The following is a 27,130-nucleotide window of genomic DNA, read 5'->3' as shown; positions in this document are numbered from 1 at the left end:
AGTTGCCCCCAGTATAGCTGCCCCCAGTATAGCTAGTACAGTTGCCCCCAGTGTAGCTAGTATAGTTGCCCCCAGTGAAGCTAGTTGCCCCCAATGAAGTTAGTATAGTTGCCCCAGTATAGTTAGTATAGTTGCCCCAGTATAGCTAGTATGGTCGCCCCAGCCAGTATAGCTAGTATAGTTGCCCCCAGACAGTACAGCTAGTATAGTTGCCCCCAGCCAGTACAGCTAGTATAGTTACCCCAGCCAGTATAGCTAGTATAGTTGCCCCCAGCCAGGATAGCTGCCCCCAGTATAACTAGTATAGTTGCCCCAGCCAGTATAGCTAGTATAGTTGCCCCAGCCAGTATAGTTGCCCCCAGTATAGCTAGTATAGTTTAGTTGCCCCCAGTATAGCTAGTATAGTTTAGTTGCCCCCAGTATAGCTAATATAGTTGCCCCCAGTAAGCTAGTATAGTTGCCCCCAGTAAGCTAGTATAGTTGCCCCCAGTATGGCTAGTATAGTTGCCCCCAGTATGGCTAGTATAGTTGCCCCCAGTATGGCTAGTATAGTTTCCCCCAGTATGGCTAGTATAGTTGCCCCCAGTATGGCTAGTATAGTTGCCCCCAGTATGGCTGGTATAGTTGCCCCCAGTATGGCTGGTATAGTTGCCCCCAGTATGGCTAGTATAGTTGCCCCCAGTAAGCTAGTATAGTTGCCCCCAGTATGGCTAGTATAGTTGCCCCCAGTATAGCTAGTATAGTTGCCCCCAGTATGGCTAGTATAGTTGCCCCCAGTAAGCTAGTATAGTTGCCCCCAGTATGGCTAGTATAGTTGCCCCCAGTATGGCTAGTATAGTTGCCCCTAGTATGGCTAGTATAGTTGCCCCCAGTATGGCTAGTATAGTTGCCCCCAGTAAGCTAGTATAGTTGCCCCCAGTATGGCTAGTATAGTTGCCCCAGTATGGCTAGTATAGTTGCCCCCAGTAAGCTAGTATAGTTGCCCCCAGTATGGCTAGTATAGTTGCCCCCAGTAAGCTAGTATAGTTGCCCCCAGTATGGCTAGTATAGTTGCCCCCAGTATGGCTAGTATAGTTGCCCCCAGTATGGCTGGTATAGTTGCCCCCAGTATGGCTGGTATCGTTGCCCCCAGTAAGCTAGTATAGTTGCCCCCAGTATGGCTAGTATAGTTGCCCCCAGTATAGCAGGTATAGTTGCCCCCAGTATGGCTAGTATAGTTGCCCCCAGTATAGCTAGTATAGTTGCCCCCAGTATGGCTAGTATAGTTGCCCCCAGTAAGCTAGTATAGTTGCCCCCAGTATGGCTAGTATAGCTGCCCCCAGTATGGCTAGTATAGTTGCCCCCAGTATGGCTAGTATAGTTGCCCCCAGTAAGCTAGTATAGTTGCCCCCAGTATGGCTAGTATAGTTGCCCCCAGTATGGCTAGTATAGTTGCCCCCAGTAAGCTAGTATAGTTGCCCCCAGTATGGCTAGTATAGTTGCCCCCGGTATGGCTAGTATAGTTGCCTCCAGTAAGCTAGTATAGTTGCCCCCAGTATGGCTAGTATAGTTGCCCCCAGTATGGCTGGTATAGTTGCCCCCAGTAAGCTAGTATAGTTGCCCCCAGTATGGCTAGTATAGTTGCCCCCAGTATAGCTGGTATAGTTGCCCCCAGTGTAGGTGCCCAAGGAGGGAGAAGCAGGGCTAGATGAGGGGTTGTGGAGGCAGCGGTGGGGAGGGGGGAAATATCCCCCCCCTCCCTCACCTGGGACCCCTCCTTCTGCCTCTCTTTTCCCCCTCCAGAATAGCGGCGACAAGTGCGGGGCGGCCGGAGGCGCATGGACAATTACTTACCTGATTTCCGCGTTCCAAGCGTGGAGCGCAGCGTCATGACGTTACAGGTCTCCGCCTCCAATGCCGCCCACTGTGCTTCCTGATTAGCGGAAGCACAGTGGGCGGCATTGGAGGCGGAGACCTGTAACGTCATGACGCTGCGCTCCACGCTTGGAACGCGGAAATCAGGTAATTGTCCATGCGCCTCCGGCCGCCCCGCACTTGTCGCCGCTATTCTGGAGGGGGAAGAGAGAGGCAGAAGGAGGGGTCCCAGGCTCCACAGCCCCTCCATCTAGCCCTGCTTCTCCCTCCTGCTGTGCTGCTATGGGGGGTCATGGCGACACCCCCTGGGTGTCTGACACCCGGTGCGCCACGCCCCCCTGCGCCCTATTATAGAGACGCCACTGGTGTTATGATGCGCTCATCGCACCGCAACGCCGGTGTGAAACCAGCCTCGGGATTGGGATTATGGCATTACCTTTATTGCCGGCTCTCAATAAGGGTGCATGAGGAGAAAGAGGAAGCTAAGCTCACACCTAAGCCCTGGGTGAGGGAAAATCTAATTGTGGAGGAAACAGAGATAGCAAAAGACCACTTACCTTCACAGTTTTTACCATCACCTTGCAGCTTGTATCCTGCAGGACAACCACAACGGAAAGAGCCTGGAGTGTTTATACAGGAGTATGCGCAAAGCCGTGGTAGTCCTTCAATCTTGTACACCTCACACTCATTAACATCTGTAGGGAAAACACGCTACCATGATCTCCTGCAGCAGCCATATTACACATTCACCAAAGCCATGTTATCGCATCAAACCACCGTAAATTGTTTAATAAACCAAATGGAGAGGACTCACCAAAGATCTATGCACAAATATACTGATGAGTTAATTAGCTACCATCATATTGGCCTTAAACTATAGTACAGACATTAGCCTATGGCTATAGTAGGGATTAGATTGTGAGCAATTCTGAGAGAAAGTTATGTATGTGCTTTGTAAAGCTCTGTAGAAGATGTGTCAGTGTTGTATAAATCCATATATTGTAATAATAATAATAATCAGGAATTTCACTATCCCAAATAAATCATGCGTTGCAACATGACATGACCAATCGTTTTCTCCAATAGCCACTGTATGTAGGAATTCAGAATATACTAATGATGACAGGAGCCACATATGGTTACATATTTCAGCTACAGTATAGCGCTCCAAAATGTGAAAAGGATCCATACACAAAAATACTCATTTTACCATTGCTATCATTTACAGTGCCCCTGAACTGACAGATAAAATGTGGTATAAAGCCCCATGGTGTGCTAGATCACCTGTTCCTGAATGTGATCTCGCTGCTCGTCGCTGTTGTCACAATATATTGCTTTGGGCGGCAAAACGTCTAGAATCGGCCCTGTCGGAAATGAGCAGCGAGATCACATTCAGGACCAGGTAATCTAGCCCACCATGGGCTTTATTCCGCTATTTATCTGTCAGTTCAGTGGTACGTTAAGAATGATCTTATACCCGTCTTTTGTCACTTAGAGAAGCTATTACGGTAAAGCTATTCCTCTCACTTCAGTTTCCCTTTAATTAGCCACCCTCTCTCTTCAAACTATAGGAAGTATGTCATTAACACTTGAAAAACACAAAGGGAGAAATAATTGAGAGCCCTAGATAGAGTAGTATGTTAGCACCAGACAGTGTAGCCTCAACAGAAGGAGGCGAGATTCGTAAAGCAGTTACTCCTGTTATATCCTGATGATGCGGGCATAGACCCATGACAAGCGTTGCAATTTTGGAGTTACGAATAAAATGATTTTTCGACCGATAACTGACTGTTTTGAGTCTGCTTGGGGAGGTAAGCCACGTACACCCTGACGAAGCTCGCAAGTGGGCGGGCGCAAAGTGTCGGTGGGTGGGTCTAAGTCACGTGGCCTGGAGTGCTCCGAGCAGCTGCACCAACACGCCGGCAAAACTTAGCCTCAGTGCGCGTTCCCCGCTATGGCGCACCTTAGCAGAGCGGGTCGAGCAGATGCCTGAGGGACAGTACTGTCCAGTGACTGCAACCACCGTTTGAGGAAATCCTGAGTGATGAGATCGCAATATGGCGGTGTTCTGAAGCATGGACTGGTGAGATCACATTGGATTTATTTTGCCTAGGCTTGCAAGCTGAGGAGGAATGCCTCTCTGTTTTTTTTCTTATGCACATACAGCTCTCTCACGGCAAATATCGGTACCGATACCGTTATGGGAAATTGAGTGTGTGGTGCGTGGTAAATGCAGGGATGCTAGTATGCTCGATACAGGCCACTTTTAGTTGATTTTAAATGTTGGTTGTTCTGTCCGTGGATGTAGTGACACAATAAAGTTGGTTTTCTACTTTTGCAAAAAACGTATGAGCTCTCTCGTTGCTTATGCTATGTTGGTGGTTGGGGAGGTAAGTCCACCCTAACTCTCTTTTAAACTGATCTTAAATATTTTTACTGTATTCTGGTCCTTCTGTTCAAATACTAATTAAAGAGAGTCTGAAGCGAGAATAAATCTCGCTTCAGACCTCATAGATAGCAGGTGCATGTGTGCCCCTGCTAAAACGCCGCTATCCTGTGACTTAACGGGGGTCCCTGATCCCCCAAATCCCCTCCGTGCAGCGGGGGAGCGCTTCCGCATTGGGGCAGGGCTAACCGCTGTAGCCTTGCCTCCTGCGCGTCCATCAGACGCGTACCTCCGCCTCTCCCCCGCCCCTCTCAGTCTTCCTTCACTGAGAGGGGCGGGGGAGAGGCGGTGATGCGCGTCTGACAGACGCGCTGTGAGGCAGGGCTGCAGCCGTTAGCCCTGCCTCCAGGAAGAGCAAAATCTACGACCAAGTTGGTCGTTGATTTTGCAGGGGGGGGGGGGTTGGGGGTGAAGGGACCCCCGTTTAGCCGTGGGATAGCGGCGTTTTAGCAGGGGCACACATGCCCCTGCTAACTATGAGCTCTGAAGCGAGATTTATTCTCGCTTCAGAGTCTCTTTAAGTATGTCATTAACATGGGCATTAGTCTTACCTTGACATACACTGTTTTCAGGAGTGCCTTTCATCTGGAAGCCGGCGTCACAGCTACAATGCTGAGTACGGTCTATTCTTGTGCACACTGCTTTACGACTTAAAGCAGCATCATTGACTACCGGCCACTCAGGGGGGGCTTTAAAGCAAAACAAAGGTAAATGAGCAGAATAATAGACGATTCATGCATCAAGCATCAACAATTCGTCAGTCCCTTGATTCTATGTAAGCAGCTGCAGGTCTGATTGAGCTAATTTAGCGTACAGCTGTTCTTCAGCTGATTTTTGCAGCCAGTGATATCATAGTAAAAATGTGACATCCAAAATAAATTTATATTAAAAGGCACTTTGCAAGTTTACAACCACATGAAAAGACAGTTGTTCTCTCCAAGTTTCTCAGCTAACAGTAAAGTCCAATGCTGTTCATGTGCTCTTCATAAAAACCTCCTGCAACGGTTTACAGGCTTTGTGTGGACCTACAAGAACTGTAAATGTACTTTCCACAAGTATTTTTTTCCACAGCTCCACCATCTAAAAGCACATAAACGTGTTAGAGAAATGTGCACCTATTAAATGCATTGACGTAGGTGAGTTCTTTTTAGTTTAGTAGAAAACAAGGTGATCAGCAAATGTTATGAACTCCATTACATACACACATTAGATTTAACTTTAGCATAGGAGCCATCCGAGGCCGTCTTGGTCAAGAATCTCTCATGTGTACAGGCTTCTCTTTAAGTCTCTGACATACAGAACACTACCAAACATCTGGTGCATGCCCTGATTATTTCACGACTATTGCAACTCTCTGCTCTGCGACCTCCCTGCTAACCGTTTAGCTCCGCTACAGTGCATCATGAACTCTGCTGCACAACTCATCCACCTCTCTAACCACTTTTACAGCCCTATCCATCTGTCCTTTCACCAGTTGCCAGTTACTCAAAGGATACAATTTAATATCCTTAACGTAGCCATACATCTGGGATTGGACCAAGAGACACATTTCTCTCTTATCGCATCTGATAAGAGAGAAATATGTCAGCTGCCCATACACCACAGGCTGATTCTCGATCAATTTCATGCTGAAATCGATCCAGAATTGGCCATGTACGCCGCATCCGCTGCCTTAGGCCCAACGCTGTGCCCCCTAATGTAAATCCCCCTCGGTGCCCCGTGTAAAGTATACATTTCCTGTCCGCGGCCTGCGCTTGTCCCCCGCTGCCTCCGGGATATCTCCCCTGCATACACGTGCGCCCCACGTGGTTCCCTAGTAAGGACTCGCATATATGACGTCACACGGGGCAAGCGTGTATGGAGAGGGGGATGCGCCCAGAGCAGCAGAGGGCAAGCGCAGGCCGCAGACAGGTAATGTATACTTTACACGGGGCACCAGGGGGACATTTACATTGGGGGGAGAGCGAATCAATATGGGTTTTGTCTCTTTCGTCAATCGTTGGGAAATTGCACGCCGTTCCTGCTGGGCACCCGATCGAGTTTTGGCACAACATCTTGCAGCATGCGCGATCGAGAATGTAATCAATTTTCGTCCTGAAATTGGTTGCGTTGTCGGTCAGGCATGCACTTGGCAGTACAGATTTTCATCCAATTTGATTATAATAATCGAATCGGATGGTCGATCGGCCGCCAAGTCGTCTGATGTATGGCCACCTTTACTCTCGCCTATAAAAATTTACACAACCTAGATCCTTCTTATCTAAATATACTTATTTCCAGCTACAAGCCTACACACAATCTCCGCTCTACTAGCAATGTTCTCCTGTCTTCTTCTCTGGTCACCTCCTCTCATTAGTGCTTACAAGACTTCTCTCGATCCTCACTCCTTCTCAGGGACACCCTCCCTCAACATATCTGCCACTCTCCCACACTTCCCCTTTTTTTGGCACAATCTGAAAACTCACCTCTTCAGGCAAGCATACTCTCCTACCTAGGATACCTCAGCCACTGACCACCATTTCTACCATCTCATACACAGCTTCTCTTTACCTACTGTCCTGTTTCTTAAACCTTTAGATTGTAAGTCCTTTTGGCCAGGGCTATCGTCCCCTTTTGTCTCACAATGCTGTGTAATGTGTGCACATATCTCCAATCGCTGAGTAAAAATCTGTAGTTGATTTGTTCACTGCATTAGCGGTAATCCACCATTGTCTTGTTTAACTGTTGTATTGTTTATTTTGTATTGTTATACCTTGTATGATGTTGTACAGTGCCACGGTGCTGGCACTATACATGCTGGCACTATATACATCATCAATAATAATAATAATATGTTGCTTAAAGATGTGACAGCAATGGCCAAGGGCATTTGTGCCCTGCCTACCCCACCCCAGAAGCTGCTCAATCCTGCTCCATGCTGTCGTCCCTCCACCTCTCCCCACCTCGCCCCTTAATGGCTATTTTGTACTGGGGCTATTCTGGTTAATTGCTAAGCTTCATGCTTTCTCATGCCAATATATATGCACTGCATCCTTTTATTTTTAATATAAAAAACATGTAGCGATTTCTCCATCCTTTGAGGTATTGAACTCTCCCATTATAATGCTACACTCAAAAAATATATAGATGGAGCACCAGTTTTTCAATGCAGAAGATATCACTACTTTTTCAGTATACAGGCCATATCTAATTATTTTATGTTATTCCCTTGTTATGAAGATATGTCATACCTGTTTGTGTTTTAATCTGGCAATTAGCTCCTTTCCATTCTGGAAGACAGTTGCATTTGTATTGGTTGGTTCCTTCAATACAAGTTCCCCCATTTAAGCAGGGTTGGCTGGTACATTGTCTGATGTCTAAGGAAAAAACAATCAGTCAGTCTCAAATTTAAACTAAACAAAATACATAAAATATAAAAAAGAAAATCAAGTTACAACATTTCTCCAACATGGAGTGCCAAAAAAGCAGCTAACAGACATTGCCCTCTTCATTTGTTCTCTTCTTCCTGATAAGGGGGCATAATCACCAAATGCTGGTAAAATTACCACACGCAGGCAGTGTATGGCAAGTTTCTAGGTATTTATGCCATTTATGTAGCCCACCTTGTGTAGTTAGCACAGCCTGCATTACCAAGATAACGAGTGCATTGCTAGGGTAATGCCCACTATGCAAGTAGTGTAGAACGCATTATCTTATCCATACACCTGTTACCTACTGTAGATAAGGGGGGTTGTGCTAAGAATGTCCGTGATGTTTCTAATCCATTCTCATCAGCAGGACAGCCAGGCAATTTGTATTGTTTAGAAGGAAATAATTATGGCAGCCTCCATATCCATCTCACTTCAGGTGTACTTTAAAGGGTACTAAAGTAAAATAAATCAGCCTATTTTAATTCCCCTGGGGGTTCTCCCAGCCTCCTGTAGTCCTGAGCCCTCACAGGCATTCCTTGCCATTCAGCAGCTATGCCCTTCTGAAAGCTGAGCGAGCCCCGACCACGCGACTCCTCGATTACTGCTCCCGTATTTAGGAGAGATTGGGGCTCGGGCAATTGCAGCTGAGGAGGCCTGCAGGCTTCGCTGCGCATGCAGCTTTCAGAGTGGACACCCGTTGAATGGATCAGCACAGAATGTCAGCACAGCACCAGAAGGACTACAGGGGCTAGAAGAAGCCCTAAGTATGTTAAACAGGGCAGATTTATTTCACTTTAGGTTTCCTTTAAAGATACTCTGAAGCCAAAATAAATTCTTTTTTTTACCTTCTATTTATGTTAAGCAGTATCAGTAGACCTGAAACGCTGCATTCTCGCAGCAGAACAAGGGGATTATATCCCCCAAATCCACAGGGTAAATTGTGGGCAGCGCTTCCTGTAAGAGGCAGAGCTTAGCGCTGTAGCTCTGCCTCTACTGTAGTCAATCTGTGCGCCGATCGCTGCATCTCCCCGCCCCTCTCAGTCTTTCTTCACAGAGCGGGGTGGGGAGAGGCGGCGATCCGCACACAGATTGACTTCAGTAGAGGTAAAGCTACAGGGCAAAGCTCTGCCTTCCCGGGCAGCAAAATGCATGACTTTGAACGTTTGCCCCAGGATTTGGGGGGGGTCTAAAACCTTTGTTTTGCCACGGGAATGCAGCGTTTCAGGTCTACTGATACTGCTTAACATAAATAGAAGGTAAAAAGAAGATTTTAGAATGGCTTCAGACTCTCTTTAAGTTTGATTGGATTTGCCCCATGCTTATTTCAGGTGTGTGATTCAAACACTACTGCAGACAAAGAGATCAGCAGGATTGCCAGGCAACTAGTATTGTTTGAAAGGAAATAAATATGGTAGCCTCCATATCTCTCACACTTCATGTTTGTAAAATAAAATAGTATTACCTCAACACAATACTAGAGGAACCTTACAGAACAGCATTGCTAAATACAGGCAAACAATGCCTTCTGTTGGCTTTATGCTTGTTTATTTTAACATCATACCTCATTTTAAAATTATTTTTCTAAACATATGAAAGTGTTTTGTGTTTTCCAAGATTGAATCAATCAGTTTGACACACTGGAAGAAAACAAGATAATCACATGCAGCAGATAATACAAATCCTATTCCTTGGCATTAATAGATGATGATCTAATTTTCATTATTCTTGTTGTGCAACTGAAAAGAACTCATGATAGAAGGTATATATGGTGTATTTAGTACTATATACACTTCATATATACTCAGGCTATGACTTAGGGCCTGTTTCCACTACACGCAGATTGGATGCAGAATAGATGCAGAAAAACTGACTCCAATGAAAGCCTATGAGCCTGTTTCCACTAAACGCGATTTTTCTGATGCAGATTTTCCCATAGGCATTCATTGGAGTCAGTTTTTCTGCATCCAATCTGCGTGCCCTAAATATATTAGCTTTTTGTTTATAGGACCACTCCCGCGAAAAAATGTAAAATAATTGTAAACACATACAAATAAGAAGTACATTTCTTCCAGAGTAAAATTAGACATACATTTATTTTCTCCTATGTTGCTGTCAGTTACAGAAAGTAGTAAAAATCTGACAGAGCAGACAGGTTTTGGACTAATCCATCTCTGTCTTCATAAGGGATTCTCAGCATGGCCTTTATTCTTTATAAAGACACTTCCTGAAAAGTATTTATACAAAGACGCCGGCCAGCCTCCCTGCTCTCTGCACACTTTTTGGCAGTTGGACGGAGGAACTGCTATTCATCAGGTATAAAGCAAAGCTTACATTTTGACATAAGGTAAACAGCAAAAAAACCTGTTAACTTGGCCACAAGCCAAGTGGGGGTTTTACTGCAGACCTTTTGTGGGTCTTCTTGTATAATAGCGCTGCTAATGTGAGCTTCACTGCTACTTGCTCCTACAGAGGTGTAACTATTAGGGAAGCAGCCACACAGCCGCGGCGAATACCAGGAGCCAGCCCCCCCCCCCCCACTCACTCTGCCCCAGGAAATTGGCCCTTCTCCAGCATTACCCTGGTGGGCGCAAGGTATTTTACTTTCTCCAGCACTGCACCAAATGCTTACCTTGTACAGCTCCTTTTTGAATCGACCGGCGTTACACGGGTCACTCTCATTATAGCTCTTTAGGGGTGGTTGCTGAAGTTAAACAGAGGTGCTTCTTGATAGTAATAATGTTTTTAAGACAATACTCACTTACTTTGTATTCCTTTGGGGTATATAGTGGGTCATAAATGAATACATTTACCTGGGGCATATATCTTGGGACCCCTTTAAAGTGGACCTCTAAGTGATTTGTAAACTTGGCACTTACAGGTCCATAGTAATCAGAATCAGTTTATTTGACCAAGTAATGTCTCTGCAGTGACATATACTCAAGAGTAATGGAAAGAGTGACTCACAAGTAAGGGGTCCGCGGATGCAGATTTAGGGACAGCTCAGATGCAGACTCACTATTTATGGGGATTGCTTCTGGGGCTTACTATTATTATTATTTAGTATTTATATAACTTTGAGTACCTCTCCATTAGCCTTTAAGGGGAGTAATGTGGTGACATCATATTCTGCTTAGTTACACAAATATTCAGGGGATGCATCTGGGAACCGACCTGAAGCATTTAACATCCTTGTGAGAAAGGTTTCCAGACTGACAGGAACCTTAAGGACAAGTTCTCAGTTTCACAAAACCACAATGATTCTTGGATTAAGATTATTGCTTCCCCCCCGATGATGATATACACATTTTAAAAGCCAAATGTGTAAGCAAAAAACCTTGGGTTGCACTTCAATCAAATAATGTTTATGACATTTAAAGGGTTTAGATATTTGTTTTTGAGTAACCGTGCTCTCCATCGTATAACAAGGTCTATCGGTATTTCTTCTATCGTACTAAAATTAGATTTGAATGAATGTTGTAATGTAACAGACTTTTTCCAGTTTATGCTTCTAAACCAGAATCAAATCAACCAGGGCCGGATTTGTACTTTTTACCGCCCAAGGCCCACTGACACCAGCCGCCCCCTGACGGACAACATCATAATCAACACCGCCGATACCCCCCCCCCCCCCCCCCTCCCTGTCTAAAACACCCTATTCACAAAACCTAGTCTTAAAGTGAACCTGCAGCAAAATAAAAAAGTAATACTTACCTTAGCAGATACTCCTCGTGTCCCCTGTTCCAGCGCTGGGTCCCTCTAAGCATATTCAAATCTTACCACTGCTGCTCAGAACAATCTTTTTTCTTAAGGCTGCCCTCCTGTCTGTGTACAAGCCCAATTATACTGGGTATGGTTCGCACATGCCCAGTAACACAAAGCCACTTACATAGAGTATGGCTTTTTCCTCACACAAGCAGCTTCATGCTACTGGACATGTACAGACTGTACTTGCACATGCCCAGTGCAGTTTTGCTGTTACACAGAAGGAATAGGAAGAAGAGGGTCGCAGACAGCAGTGGAGGGCTCCGAATATGAGTACGCAGATGACAACCCCCATCCTTTCGAAGTAAATGTAGCCAAATGACTCCCCTTTCCATGCATGCAGTAGGGGGGTGGGTGCAGCAGAACTGGGGGCCACAGTATGGTTTATGGTATGGTTTAGAGGCCAGGAATGAATGGGGGGCATACTATCCGAGGATCTCTTGATGTATGGGGGCAGAGTTTAAGGAGAGAGAGCAGGGGCACCATAAGATGAAGGGAGAGGGATTAGGAGCAGGCATAAGTATATAATATGATGGACACAATGACAGCACGCACAAGTGACAGTCAGACACAGGGCAGAGATGACATCTGCAGAACAGGCAAATGACTTACCATAGTACAGCTACTCTGCATGGAGAGACCTCCCCCCTTCATGCAAAGTAGCTGCACCAGAGGTCACTTACCAGTTCTGCAGATGTCACCTGCCCTGTGTCTGACTGTCACTTGTGCTGTCATCATGTCCATCATCATTCCGACAGGCACGGCAACACTGCAGGTTAAAAAAAGCTGTAATCACAGCATCAGAGACAAAGCACAGCACCACCAGTCCTCTAGCTCCCCCCTCCCCCCCCCCCTTTCAGAATCTGCTGACCTTAAACTATGCCGCCTGGCACCTGCACCTCAGCCCTCGCATACACACATATGAGCTTCCCTATCTTCGTATCCAGCAACCAGAAAACCCGCCTGCAGTTGCCACCAATCAGTTCCCAGCACCAGCCATCCACCAATTGCGTTGCAGCTTTGGCACTTCCTAATGCTGCCTCCTCAGAATTTATTGGCTGAACCTGAAGATGGGAGGTGGAGGGACTACCAGTGATTCAGTGAGTGACAACGGGCAGAGGTGCAATGATGTGGCCGCTGCTCCTCTCACAGAAGTGAAGCTGTCCCTGTCTTAAGCCGCCGCCGCCGTGGCTGCTGCACACACAGACATGCACACAGACGTGCAGAGCTAAGCGGAGGGGCGGGGGCGGCTGCAGACAACATGGCCATTAGGGATGGCATGTAGAGCCTGTTTGTTAACCCGCCCTCCCTTAGGCTCCGCTCTAGTCCCGGGCCTATTTGGCCTGCCCACAAATCCGGCCCTGAGATCAACACCTGTAAAATGCATTGTTTGATTTGTTTTGTATCTTTATTGATTTTGCACGTGCTTCATCACTCTCCAACCTTTGGTATCTTTAAACATGCCCTCAAAACTCACTTTTTTCATCAAGTATACACTCTGCCTTAGGCCAGTTCCCCTTTTGACTTCTGGCCAAGTTGTACTTCCTTCTAGATAACCTAAAACACACTGCCTCTCAGGGGCGTTCTGTCCATTGGGCGCCAGGGGGCGTGGTGCACCGGGTGAATGAGGGGGTGTCAAAAAGGCCTCCCACAGAGCAGAGGCCATGAGCAGGAGGGGGAAGCAGCACAAGAAGGAGGTGCAGCGGGGACAGCGGCAGGGAGAGGGGCCCTCCTTCCGAACCGTCCCTCTCCAGATGTTAAATCAGCTGAATAGCGGAAGCACAGTGAGCGACATTTAAAACGGAGACCTGTTGCACGTGACAGTGATGCAGCACTCCAGCGCCTGGAACGCAGGAGTCAGATGAGTTATTCCCCACCTATATGCCGCATACCTGAAATGGGGGAGAGTGCGGAAGAAGGGGACCCAGGTGAGGGAGGGGGGGGGGTCTAGCCCCCCTCCTCGCCACTGTCCCTGCTGCCCCTCCTTCTGGTGCTGCTTCCCATACTGGGGCCAACTATGCTACCTGTACTGGGGGCAACTATACTAGCTATACTGGGGCAACTATACTACCTACACTGTAGACAACTATACCAGCTTTGCTGGGGCAACTATACTACCTAAACTGGGGGCAACTATACTAGCTATACTGGGGCAATTATACTATCTATACTGGGGGCATCTATACTGGTGCAACTATACTACTTATAATGGGGCAACTATGCTACCTATAATGGGGGCAACTACAGTAGCTATACTGGGGCAACTATACTAAGGGCCCCTATATTACCTATACTGAGGCAACTTTAATATCTACCTATATTGGGGCAACTATACTACCTATATTGGGGCAACTATACTAGCTACCTATACTGGGGCAACTATACTACCTATACTGGGGGCAACTATACTAGCTACCTATAATAGGGCAACTTTATTACATATACTAGGGCAACTATACTGGGGCAACTATATTACCTATACTGGGGACACCTATACCTGGCATTACATGCCTTGGCGTGCTTAGTATGTCGCACTCGGTCCTTCCCCTTTTTTGGGGTGGGGGGTATCTTTTATTGCCCAGCACCAGGTGTCATATGCCATAGGTACGCCACTGCTGCCTCTAGGTATGAATATTGTATAATACCCCACCTCTCAAGATTCCTTTGTGCAGCACAATGTTAAAGCTGCAGTGTGCACTACATGCTATTCCGATTTTTTATACAATCCGATTTTTGATTCCGATTAAAAAACGTAGCAGCAAGCAGTAATTTTTTTTAATCGGAATCAAAAATTGGATCATGTAAAAATCGAAATCACATGTAGTGTGCATGAGGCCTAACACAATATGTATTATATTTTGTTATGGGTTCTTGAGTGTCATTGGAATGTTTTTAGGGACACATTTAATGAATGCACTGTGAAAAGCCATTCAACTTCTCCTGCCAAGACACAGATTCATTCTGCCATGAACAGCATTGGCCATATATCTGAAAACAAGACGACCATGACGTTACTCAGCAAAAAGCCATTTGCGTTAATTGTATTCACCCCTTCACATACTCCCATCTTTGTTCTCATGTGGACAACACAGGCTACAGGTGGCCTGGCATGAGCTTACAGTACAATTGCATACCAGAGAAATTAATGGACATTCAATCAAGAGTTCTCCATGTGTCTAATCTTTATTTATTTAAAAAACAGGACAAACTTTCTCATTTGAAGTAGGACTATAACATATGTATGTGAGGCTAAAATATTATTTACATGTATCAATGTGGGTTACATTTTTAAAATTATATTTCTAGCTATAAGCCGAAATAATATGTTTCCATTGGACAGCTATGATCAGCTGTCATGTATGTAGGTTCTACATTACTGTTCTACATTACTAGCTATAAGCCGAAATAATATGTTTCCATTGGACAGCTATGATCAGCTGTCATGTATGTAGGTTCTACATTACTGTGGTGCCTTAGAAGCATGCATAATGCTTCTAGTAGTCTAAAATCAGAGCAATAAATCCATTGAGGAAGCATGGAGCAGGGTTACTTCTCATACACCACAAAGTAGAGTATTGTCTTCCTAAAGTGCTATAAAATAATACAAGCTCAAGAAGAAATGTGGGAAGTAAATGTATCCTCAGCATCCCTCCAGCCGTGAACACATTAGATAGCATAAATGAAAAGACATCCATAAAGAAAGGAAGTGGTTGCAGGGAGGTAGAGGAAGCTATCACACCACCAGGGAGATGCTTTATTATTACATTCATTATGAGGGGAAATATGAAAGCAAATCCTCCAAGTTTATGTCATGTCATGAGTTTACTTGTGTTAATTCACAACAAATTACTCCCCATAAGTGGCCAGTGGCCACACCCAACCCCTGCATCCCGAGTGCCTGCAGAGTGCAGGTAACGCTTGAGTAGCAGGAAGTTTTGTAAAACAGCAAGCTACAGCTGAACGCGAGGAGGAAGGAGGTCACCTGTTGCATGCCCCATCCCTTGCTAGTGGGACAAAGTGCTCCTGTTGGCACACCCATAATGGTTATCCAGCCACCACTTAAGGTGAGATTACTCCACCACTGGCCAGTCCAATCTTACTTCCTTGACATTGAGTGTGCTCTCTCCTGTCTCCCTATCTTGCAGCAGTGCCTGAACAGATCTAAAGCACCATATCCACAGAGCAATCTGATCACTCCTCCCCAACCAGGGGAGCCATTCCTACTAATCCTGTTTCTAAGGGGAACTGAGTTATTATTACATTAACAATCAGATCAGTGGAGTTTGAAGGTCATTTGGCATATGCACAAGGCTGGATTTATACTTTTTTCACCCCTAGGCAATCTTCCTGATGCTCCATACCAATGTACGACAGCACCCCTCTCCTTCTACGTACATCCCCCTTTTCTGTGTGTACCATCCATGCACAGCAGTCCTTCAGTTTAATGTACAGGTCCCTTGGGCACCATTTCTTCACTTTTTTATGTGTTGTTCCCCATTTGCTACCTCCCTTTTCCATTTACTGCCTTTTCTTACATATTAGGTAACCGCTTTTCCATATGCAGATCCCACCTTGGGCAGTAGCTGACCAAGGCCTGGACCTTTGTGGCCTTTCCAAAAATGTGACCCTGCATACAGTATGAATGTTATAAGTACTTATCAAGTATTATTTTAATTAACACACTCTCTAATAAACTGTCAATACACAGACTCTCGTCTGGCTCACGAGAAGGCCTAAGACAGCATCAGCAAACATAGAATACAATCAGGTGAACTATGTGAATATACAAACTCTTCTACTATGACTTACTAACAACTGCTTGTAGGACTGTTCTCTCTGAAGCGCGTATTGGATTCCTGGAACACATGTAACCCAAGAATCACATGTAACCTTGGGAATTCCTCACTATTGTGCAAAAACTTTTCTTTGTGTATTGCCAACTCTACAGAGAAGGTCACTAACTTCAGAGAATTAGATTATTTTCTGGACGCAGAACACCCTCAGTCGTCCACTCACCACATCCTGTCTGGTTACAGATAAAACACATTTATAACTCTTTCAAAGCACATAGTTTTGGAAAATTATTACAATTCTTTAGCGTACAAAGTATGCTGAGACATAACAACAGTCTAAAAATGCCACGTCTGCTGCTAATAACAATTGCATGAAAACAGGTATTTAGCCAAATAGATTAGGAAAACAACACCTTTAGTTGAGAGATGTATTTAATAGGAAAAAAAATCTCATATCTCAGGATATGTTAAATAGTCTTACTATAACTACCAGCAACCTCAGTTTCGTTGAATTGCCACACTCCCCTACACACTAAAAATGAATCATCGTCTGAAATGTTATAGATGGTGAGCCACTAAATCAAAGTAATAGTGTACTTATAACCATGAAGCATCTCCTCCTTGCTGGCTTGCAGCAACCCGGCTATGATCCCCAGAATGCCGGGTATGTTCTGCACCGGCGTCGCATCACTCACCCGCTCTCAGCAGATTAGCGATGGGATCATCATCTACATGTGAAGTCCTGCTTCGTCTCTCACTACAGTGGCACCTCATGTGACCCGACAGCACATAACAGGTCACATGAGGCAGCGCTGTAGCTATGGATACAGGAAGCTGGACAGGCGGATGGATATGCCATCGCCACAATGCTGAAAGCAGGTGAGTGAAGTGGTGCCGCACATCTAGGGAGGGGTGATGGTGTGAGAGGAGGGGGAAATTTGGGGAGGGTAATCACCTCTTTCTGCCCTTTAATTGTTGCCACTCTGAAGCATGTTGCTTCATAGAAGAATTTACCCTGCTTACAATAACTTTAAATTTGAACAGTAATAATGAAATATACTTGCATTATTTATTTACACCCTTTTTAAGATACAGGCATGTCTACCAGATCATATACTACCTTATATACTCGCGGGTAGGCTTAATTTTTCACCACAAAAATGTGCTGAAAAGTTCTCCCCCTCGGCTTATTTGGTAGTCATTGGCACAGAATGGATGGTGGAGCAGGTTTTGTTACAGGCAGAGGAGCATAAAGATCATGCATTAGTGATCCTGCTCTTGCCAGCTTGCTCCCTGCAGTGTCCATCCCCTGCCTCCATCCCCTGCAAAATGGTGTGCAGAGTGCGCTGCTCAAGACTATCTGTGTCCCATGGCTTGTGAAGTGGAGCATGCAAGCAATGTGCCAGTGGTGCAATGATTAGGGATTCTTCCTGTGTGGCAATCGCTGTGTCTCATATCTATAATGCCATCTAGTGGTGTCTTCAGACACAGCTGTATCGTCCTTGGGGCACACTTGGCTGTGGGGAGGGGAAGCTGACTTGTACTAAGGGCTCGTCTGGCTACTGTGGAGGGGGCTATACTGGGGAGGGGGCTTATACATGAGTCAATCACTTTTTACTGGTTTCTGAGGGAAAAGTGGGTACCATGGATTATATGCGAATATACGTTAAACCATTTGAAAATACTAGATAGGTGAAAGGATACAAAGGAAAGGTTCAGTCACAGTGGCTACATGGCAATTGGGGGGATGTATGCCCCCCTGAATAGGTTTCACGTTAAATAGTTGTGTTACCTATGAAAAATCTACCACACCAATCAAGTTTTTCTTTAATAAAACAATTGATAATGCGATCATTCAGGATCGCATTGGCTCACATTGATGGACAGAGTCAGGAGACAATGAAAGCGGCTCCTGACCGGCGCACAGAGCTCTGTCGTCATAGCAACGGCAGAGAGAGGAGCCTGCGGCGATGAGAGAATGGCGTGGCTGACGAGAGTGGCGTGTATGTGCAACAATTAGTTGAGAGGCACCGTTTTGTGGTACCAGCAGTCTCTGGTCCTTAAGGAGCCAGAGACTGCTGGTATGCAAGGGGTTAATGCTGAAACCAAGCACTAATAAAAAGTCAGAGTACAAACCTTTGCAGTATGGTTCATCATCAGTCCAGCTTCCATTCTGCTGACACAGCCTGCTGCTGGGACCAATGAGCTCATATCCGGTGTCACACGTGTAATGGATTTCATGGTCTACAATATACTTAGAGCCAAACTTCCTTCCATTTTCAGGGTCTTCCAATGCTGGGCAGGTAACTGAAAAAACAAAGAAAAAAAAATACGTGTTCAACAAATGCAACAAATTTAATATAAGTATATCATATAGTATATTATACAAATATGATGATATAATAAATCCTATTCTCAGTAATATACACCACAAGCTAAGTATTAGTGAGGATCTGTTTTTACAACTTCCGATGTGGAGAGTAGACATTTTTTGCCATAAATGTAATGGAAAGTTAGTGTTAACCATGGATTACATGTTTTCATTACTATATACTGTATATGATGAATAAGGCACAGTGGTATGATTAATATGTCTGTCCTCTGTAGAAAAACAAATACTGTTATTACAGGCAGGGGAATGGTTTACGTTATCTTCTTATCAATGGAAAAACGTACTGGGAAGTCTGAGGGTTTACCGCAAAATGGAGATGCGTGAAAGAGGACAATCCTCCAGAAGTCACTAGTGAAGGATTTCTTACTATCAGGGACATATGCAACCATTTTCTCTATCAATTACATTAACTTCTGTGATAAAACATGCATGTTTTCACACATACAGACATACATGGTGTGCAGAAAAGGCATACAGAAAACCGACAGATGAGTTTGCTCCCAGCCTCAGCTTATTACACTCACTCTGACCATCTCTGATGGAGCAGAACTGGCTCTGCAGACTTCTCCAGCATCACTACAGTACATAGTACTTGGGGAGGGGTAGAGAGGTTGAGGGCAGGGTGCTGTACACAAGAGCCTGCTGAACACTGAATAGGGACTGTCTACAAATCATTGTCTGCAAAACTTTGTATGATTCCATATCAGTGGCTGAGCAGATGCAGTCATAATAACAATTGTGCAAAGAGCAGAAAGTTTTTTTCTCTCCATGCCCTTAGGCCCCATTCACACTTGCAATGCAAAATGCTAGCGTTTTGCTCTGGCGATTTTTGGCGATTAATGCGAAAAAATCGCAATTCACACTTGATGATTTTTTTCACGATCGCGATTAGTGCTTCTATAGCACTAAACGCGATCACCGGGAAATCGCCTGAAAATGGTGCAGGATACCAATCGAATCAGGTAATTATGGCAAACGGCTCGTTTCGGAAGATAAGGTGCTGCTATAGACTGTAATGTAATTTGCGGATATGATGGTGTCCTCTGAGTAATTTTGGTGCTGGAGGTCGTCTGTTATATAGCCGAACTCAGGACATCGGCAGTGACAACTGCAGGTGTCAGTAAGCAGAGCATCAAGTCCGGCTACCGCACTGCTAAACTTTGCATAATGGCAGAGATAGCAGTGAAGTACAGTAAGCAGCAGTGCTCTGGTTCCTTGAATGTTGGGGTTTGACTACACAATAGATCAGATAGAACATATCAGCTGTGTGGGGAGACTATGTGGGGCCATCTAGTGGTCCAAAAATATGACATTAAAAAATATTACATATCTATAACAGTGGTTCCCAACCTTTTCCGGCCCGGGGAACACTTTCTGACCAAATTCTTCTCCGGGGAACGGCGGGGGGGGGGGGGGGGGGGGGTTTGCGCAACCTTGTGGACAGTGCCGTGCGCAGCAGGATATGGGGGGGGGGGGCTGGGGTGCGGCTGCATAGCTAGCATAGTTGCCCCAGTATAGGGAGTTTAGTTGCCCCAGTATGGCTAGTATAGTTACCCCAGTATAGTGCCCCAGTATAGCTAGTATAGTGCCCCAGTATAGCTAGTATAGTCCCAGTATGGATAGGTAGTGCCCCAGTATAGTGCCCAGTATGGGTAGGTAGTGCCCCAGTATAGCCAGTAAAGTGCCCAGTATAGCTAGTATAGTGCCAAGTATAGGTAGGTAGTGCAAAGTATAGCTAGTGTAGTGCCCAGATAGCTAGTATAGTGCCCAGTATAGTGCCCAGTATAGCTAGCATGGTGCCCAGTATAGCTAGTATAGTGCCCAGTATAGGTAGGTAGTGCCCCAGTATAGTGCCCAGTATAGCTAGTATAGTGTCCAATATAGCTTCCTAGTATGGGTAGGTGTGCCCCTCCCCCCTCCGCGGCCACCGCTCCTGTTACCTTATCATGAGCAGGAAGCGGTACAGCGGCTTCCTGTAGCGGCGATATGCATCGCCGTTACCATGGGAACCGCTGTACCGCTTCCTGGTCATCACAGCAGCCGCCGAGCGCGCTGCTGTAATAGGAGATGCCACAGAGGAGAGCGGCTACTATGGGGGAATCTAATCGGACAAGCGGCCGCCCACTCATGATAAGGTGACAGGAGCGGCGGCCGCGGGGAGGGGAAAAGCGAGAGGCCAGACCTGAACGGCACACCAGGCAACATCCTGCGGCACACTAGTGTGCTGCGGAACACCGGTTGAAAAACGCTGATCTATAATATGGTCATTAGGTGCTAGTAAAAAAGGGTGCACAGGGATAGTGGACAAAAAGGGTGCCGCCATAGACTGCAATGCAAAATATCGGCTATTCGGCGCCCGAGAAATAGCGGTTACAGGGATCGTGTTAACAAAAGTTTTCGTTTACAGAATAAGGTTTATAACAAATATCGTTTACAAGTTCATTTTGAGTTTGTGTTATACTTATTTTTTCGTTTTGAGTTTGTGTTATACTTATCTTTTCGTTTTTAAATTTCGCTTATATCAGTTTTTACTTATTTTTTCGTTTAAAAATTTCGCTTACGAAAGTATAACAACTAAATTTTAGTTTACACTTCTTTGATCATTTAAAAATTTGTTTTCATATGTATAATGTGTAAATACCGTTTTCAACCTTATTGTATTAGAAATACATCGCTTTTGGTATTAACTTTGTTTTTACACTTATAATGTGTTGATTATAGTTACTAAAATATTGCTTTTAACCACTTGACCACCAGAGCAATTTTCACCTTTCAGCGCTCCTTCCATTCATTCGTCTATAACTTTATCATTACTTATCACAATGAATTGATCTATATCTTGTTTTTTCCGCCACCAATTAGGCTTTCTTTGGGTGGTACATTTTGCTAAGAGCTACTTTACTGTAAATGCATTTTAACAGGAAGAATAAGAAAAAAACGGAAAAAATTCATTATTTCTCAGTTTTCGGCCATTATAGCTTTAACCACCCTGGCGTTCTATTAAGATCGCCAGGGTGGCTGCGGGAGGGTTTTTTTTAAATAAAAAAAAAACTATTTCATGCATGAAAGCCCACCAGAGGGCGCTCCGGAGGCTTTCTTCTGATCGCCTCCGGCGGCCAAAAGTAACACGGAAGGCCGCAATGAGCGGCCTTCCGTGTTTTGCTTACTTCGTCACCATGGCGACGAGCGGAGTGACGTCATGGACGTCAGCCGACCCCCTGACGTCAGCCGCCTCCGATCCAGCCCTTAGCGCTGGCTGTGCAGGGCTCAGGCGGCTGGGGGGACCCTCTTTCGCCGCTGCTCGCGGCGGATCGCCGCAGAGCGGTGGTGATCAGGCAGCACACGCGGCTGGCAAAGTGCCGGCTGCGTGTGCTGCACTTTATTTCATTAAAATCGGCCCAGCAGGGCCTGAGCGGCACCCTCTGGCGGTAATGGACGAGCTGAGCTCGTCCATACCGCTAAGGTGGTTAAATAAAGTATAAGCCGACACCATCCATATCGATTTGCTCTTTTGTTTTTATTAAAGACAACTAGACATATTAAAGTACAACGTTTTGGAGGCGTACCTCCTTTGTCTTGGCAGGACGTAGGGGGAGTGGTCGCCAGAGACGGTGCATTGACGTGATAGGTTAATTCATATTGAAGTGATACTATTTAAGGTGATGATTGGAGATGTACTAGTGAGACACGGACATAACTTAACAAAGGAGGTACGCCTCCGAAATGTTGTACTTATACTTATTTTATACTTATACATTTTTTGAAGACAAGGCACATCAGCCATTTTTGAACAGGAGTGCTATCCAACTTTTTCAGGCCATTACAGCTTTAAAATAATACATGCCTCTATAATTAACACCCACATATTGTATTTGCCCATTTCTCCCGGTTATTACACCGTTTAAATTATGTCCCTATCACAATGTTTGCGCCTATATTTTATATGGAAATAAAGGTGCATTTTTTCAGTTTTGCGTCCATCCCTAATTACAAGCCCATAGTTTATAAAGTAACAGTGTTAAACCCCCCTGATATAAATATTTAAAGAGTTCAGTCCCTAAGGTAACTATTTATGTGTTTTTTTTTTCATTGTAATTTTTTTTCCTTTTTATTACAAAAAAAAAAAAAAAATTGGGGCGTGTGGGAGGTAATGAGTTAATTTATAATGTAAAACAAGGTATTTATTTATGAAAAATGTTTTTGGATGTAGTTTTACTATTTGGCCATAAGATGGCCACAGTAATTTTTTGTTCATGCGACCTGTAAGCGTCCGGAAGTACGCTTACAGGAAGCACAATGAGGCTGGGAAAATCACAATGATCGCGCTGCCTCTCATAGAAGCAGCCGATCATTGCTGGGGGGCTGAGATCAACAAACGGGAATGGTTTTTCAGCGGGTGGCAACATGCACGAGCACGGGAGTGAGCGGGAGCGTAGACAACGGCGGTACCACCAAGGGCGGTACGTGTTTCTACGTCCCTGGTGGTAAAGTGGTTAACCCCTAGACCCCCCTTGGTGGTGCCTAACCCTAAGAACCCCCTGGTGGTACCTAACCCTAAGACCCCCCTGGTGGTGCCCTACCCTAAGACCCCCCGGTTGGTGCCTAACCCTAAGACCCCCCTGGTGGTGCCTAACCCTAAGACCCCCCTGGTGGTGCCTAACCCTAAGACCCCCCCGGTTGGTACCTAACCCTAAGACCCCCCTGGTGGTGCCTAACCCTAAGACCTCCCTGGTGGTGCCTAACCCTAAGGCCCCCCCGGTTGGTGCCTAACCCTAAGACCCCCCTGGTGGTGCCTAACCCTAACTACCCCCTGATTGCGTATATTATACTGTAACTATACCTAACCCTCCCTGTACCTATCCCTAACCCCTAGACCCCCCCCTGGTAATGCCTAAACCTAACCATCCCCACCACACAAACACCCTAAACACATATAAACAATAATATATTTAATCCTTAAAATACTTCTCTACAAATAACATGAATAAAATAATTTATATATTTGTAATAGAATAAATAGCTTTAAAATAGACTTAAAATCACGTATACATTCATATTATAAATAGAGAAAAGTATATATAAATATATACAATACAATAGATAGCCTTACAAGCATTAGAAATCTTAAAATAACGGTAACATTAAAAGCGATATTTTAGTAACTAAAATCAACGCATTATAAGTGTAAAAACAACCTTAAAATAACAGTAATATTAGGGATAGGTACAGGGAGGGCTCTGTGTGAGAGTAAGGTTAGGTATAGTTAAAGCACAATATATGTAATATATACAATTTATTAAATTATATTTATTTAAACAAAGAGGGGTCTAGGGGTAAGGGATAGGGAGAGATCTGTGTGAGTCTACAGTTTGGTATAATTACAGTAAAATATCTGTAAAACCTACCATTGCATTGCTATGCTTAATACAAGTGTAAATATCGTTTTTCTTATAGACGATATTTGACGTTTCTTTTCAGAATTCGTTTGTTGTTATAGACGGTATTTTGCCATTTCTTTTCCGTTTATTTAACCTATTTAGCACTAAATTTTCGTTTACAACCCCTTAAAAGAAAAATATGGTTTTGCATTAAAACTTAAAATTTCGGCTATACCCCGCGCCCTTTTTTACAGGCGCACGAAAATTCGCGTTTGCGCATGAAACCGTTTAATTGCGCGCAAAAACGTGATCGCGCGCAAACGCAAAAATTTGCGCGAAAACGGCCGTGCTAACAGTTAACACTCTTTTGTGAATCAAGCCCATAGTGTGTATGTGCATTACTGTTATTTTTGCAAATTGGGTCTTGTAATTATTGATAGAGTACAATGAAAAAAAAAAAACACATAAAAATATTGTCACCCAACATTGTACTAGGGACACAATGTAAATGTTGTAATAACCAGGACAAATGGGCAAATAAAATGTGTGGGTTTTATCTACAGTAGCACATTTTATTGTAAAACTATAATGGCTGAAAACTGAGAAATAATGATTTTTTTTTCTTATTCCCTTTAAAATGCATACAAAATAAAAACATTCTTAGCAGAAAGTTCCACCCAAAGTAATCCTAAAGTTATTACTAAATGAATGGAAGCAGTGCTGAAATATGAAAATTGCCTTGGATCTTAAGGGTAAAAGCCAGTAGTGGTGAAATGGTTAAGCATAGGTAGCGGAGGGTTAGTGTGAGGGTAGGGAAGCGAATAGTTGAATATCGGTAAGATTAGTGATATTTTATCAACAATACTTTTTGTCTAGATTACCCAAGCACTTTTTTTTTTTAAGTAAGATCAAGTTTATTGATATGATATTTTTATGTATTTATTTAAGTATTTATATAGCGCTGACATATTATGTAGCACTGTACAGAGTATATATTGTCTTGTCCCTCAGAGGGGCTCACAATCTAATCCCTACCATAGTCATATGTCTATGTATGTATTGGGTAGTGCATGTCTAGGGCCAATTTAGGGGAAGCCAATTAACTTATCGGTATGTGTTTGGGACGTGGGAGGAAACCTGAGTGCCCGGAGGAAACCCACACAGACACGAGAAACATACAAACTCCTTGTAGATGTTGACCTGGCTGGGATTTGAACCAGGGATATTACATCGGAGGTACGAATGTCATCATAAACAAGTACAAAGGAGATAAGAATCACTTGCCCTGCTTTACTTGCAATAGAATGTATAGAACACATAAAACATCAAACGGTTGTTATCGTCAGAGAGGTTCATGTACGAGTGTCGCAAGATAACCCGTTTTTCAGCTCATCAGCAAAGTTAGATAAGGTGGTCATAAAGAGAAACAAGAATTATACTTTGGTTCAAAGGGAATCAATCCAAACAGACCAGATCCTATCATACTTGACTAGAGTGCCCTGGCCTAGATATGATATACTGCCTTCCGAATAGGAAGTCCTTGATTTAGACTTGATCCACTTGTTACATGTTGGAATTGTAACAAGAATCCAATATCTAGTGAGGAGCTTAGTGTCTTAGGGCAATACTTCGATAGCAAACTGTTTTAGAAATGTCCATGTAAGAGATTCAGGTAAGATGTATAGGAGCCATGTGCCACTTTAGGATCACATGTTATTGGGCATCCTATGTAATCGGTAAGGAATTTAACCCCCTGTACCCAGTAGGTATTGATAAGAGGGCAGATACATAGATACATACATAGCTTTTTTGAAAGCTTTTGAAACGTTAAATTTCTTCTCCAGGCATGATACAGAACTAGATCAGAACTGTGCAGTATGGTACAGAAGGCATTTGATCTATCATGCACTTTATCATGCACTTTTCACATATAAATGCAAATGAATGCCACTGAGACCTCTGATTGTATTCATATTAGAAGAGGCTTTTGACAGTTACCTGGAAAGCTTGCCTGGAAATGCTGTACTTTGTAATCAGAGAATCGCCACTCCCATCATGCAACTCCCTTGTTAGTTGTTAACTTTTTTGGAATGGATTTCTCATGCCGTCTTAGTAGAAGCAAACACTTCTGGTTACAAGACAATGACCATGATCTACAGTGTCTTATTGCATAATTAAAGTGAACCAAGCACAATTTTTAGCACACAGGACATCTCAATAGCACATTAAAAATGCATGTCATTAATGTTGCTATTTACTAAGAAAAACCTAAATGTTACCACTTCTTTTTACATTTAATTGTTTAGCAGAGGCTTTTTACCCTACTTTTGAGGCCTGCCCGACCGTAGAAATTTCAGGCAGATAAGGACTGATGTAGTTTATTTCATTGCACATAGTAGCAGAGGGCAAACAAAAGCTTTCATCAATGGGGGGCAGGGGGGCAAAAACACCATGCTTCAAAGAGTTTACAGAAGTCACAGATGCTATCTTCACACCTGCCCCTGGATAAATACTGGCAGTAAGAAGGGGAGGGGGGAACATGGAAGCTCCTATACTGTAATTATTAAATGGGAAATAAAAAGTGGCGCTTGGTTCCCTTTAATCCTGTGGGCCTAGCTAGCCATTTGTCCCAACATAAGACTGTTTGCTATAAAAGACCCTATTTGTCACTTGTAACGCAGGACAACATACCACATTGTTTGTCCTCTACATGCTGTTATTTATTATTCATTAATCCTCGTTTGAATTTTGTCATTTCCAAATAAAATCATTATATTAGTTTTTGTATTCCCCCTGTCCCACCCAAGCAATATAAATATTGTCGTGCAGCTTGGCAACTGAAGTATATTTTATTTGGTCATAAAGTTCCAATTTTATGGGTTCTTTAATTGATTTGGCTTGAAAAAGAACATCATTATTATTTTATTGCGGAGATATGTAACTCAAGCAGTTGTGCAATGAGAAATAATGAAGTCAATAACAATAAAGCCACAACATATTCAATTTCACCTATCATTAGCTCAAAATAGCCAATAAAATAAATGATTGATTACTGGCTGCAGTAGATTGATACTCTTTGCATATAGTTGGTGAAT

At 44.1% G+C, this 27,130-nt stretch overlaps 1 protein-coding gene across 2 annotated transcripts in view; it reads right to left on the bottom strand.

The window, feature by feature from the left end:
* The window catches only part of LOC137504197 (transmembrane protein 87A-like), a 234,116-nt gene that overhangs the window by 19,057 nt on the left and 187,929 nt on the right, over window positions 1-27,130 (bottom strand). For both annotated transcript variants that reach the window (XM_068232293.1, XM_068232294.1), the window contains 4 exons: window positions 18,402-18,572; window positions 7,531-7,656; window positions 4,852-4,989; window positions 2,412-2,549 (listed from right to left, as the gene is read on the bottom strand). In XM_068232293.1, coding sequence (XP_068088394.1) covers window positions 2,412-2,549; window positions 4,852-4,989; window positions 7,531-7,656; window positions 18,402-18,572 — 573 coding nt within the window. The remainder of the gene's footprint in view (window positions 1-2,411; window positions 2,550-4,851; window positions 4,990-7,530; window positions 7,657-18,401; window positions 18,573-27,130) is intronic.

The sequence above is a fragment of the Hyperolius riggenbachi genome, chromosome 4 (genome assembly GCF_040937935.1).
Source record: "Hyperolius riggenbachi isolate aHypRig1 chromosome 4, aHypRig1.pri, whole genome shotgun sequence".
NCBI lineage: Eukaryota > Metazoa > Chordata > Amphibia > Anura > Hyperoliidae > Hyperolius > Hyperolius riggenbachi.
The sequence above is the reverse complement of the archived record's forward strand: the minus strand, read 5'-3'. Positions and strand labels throughout refer to the sequence as shown.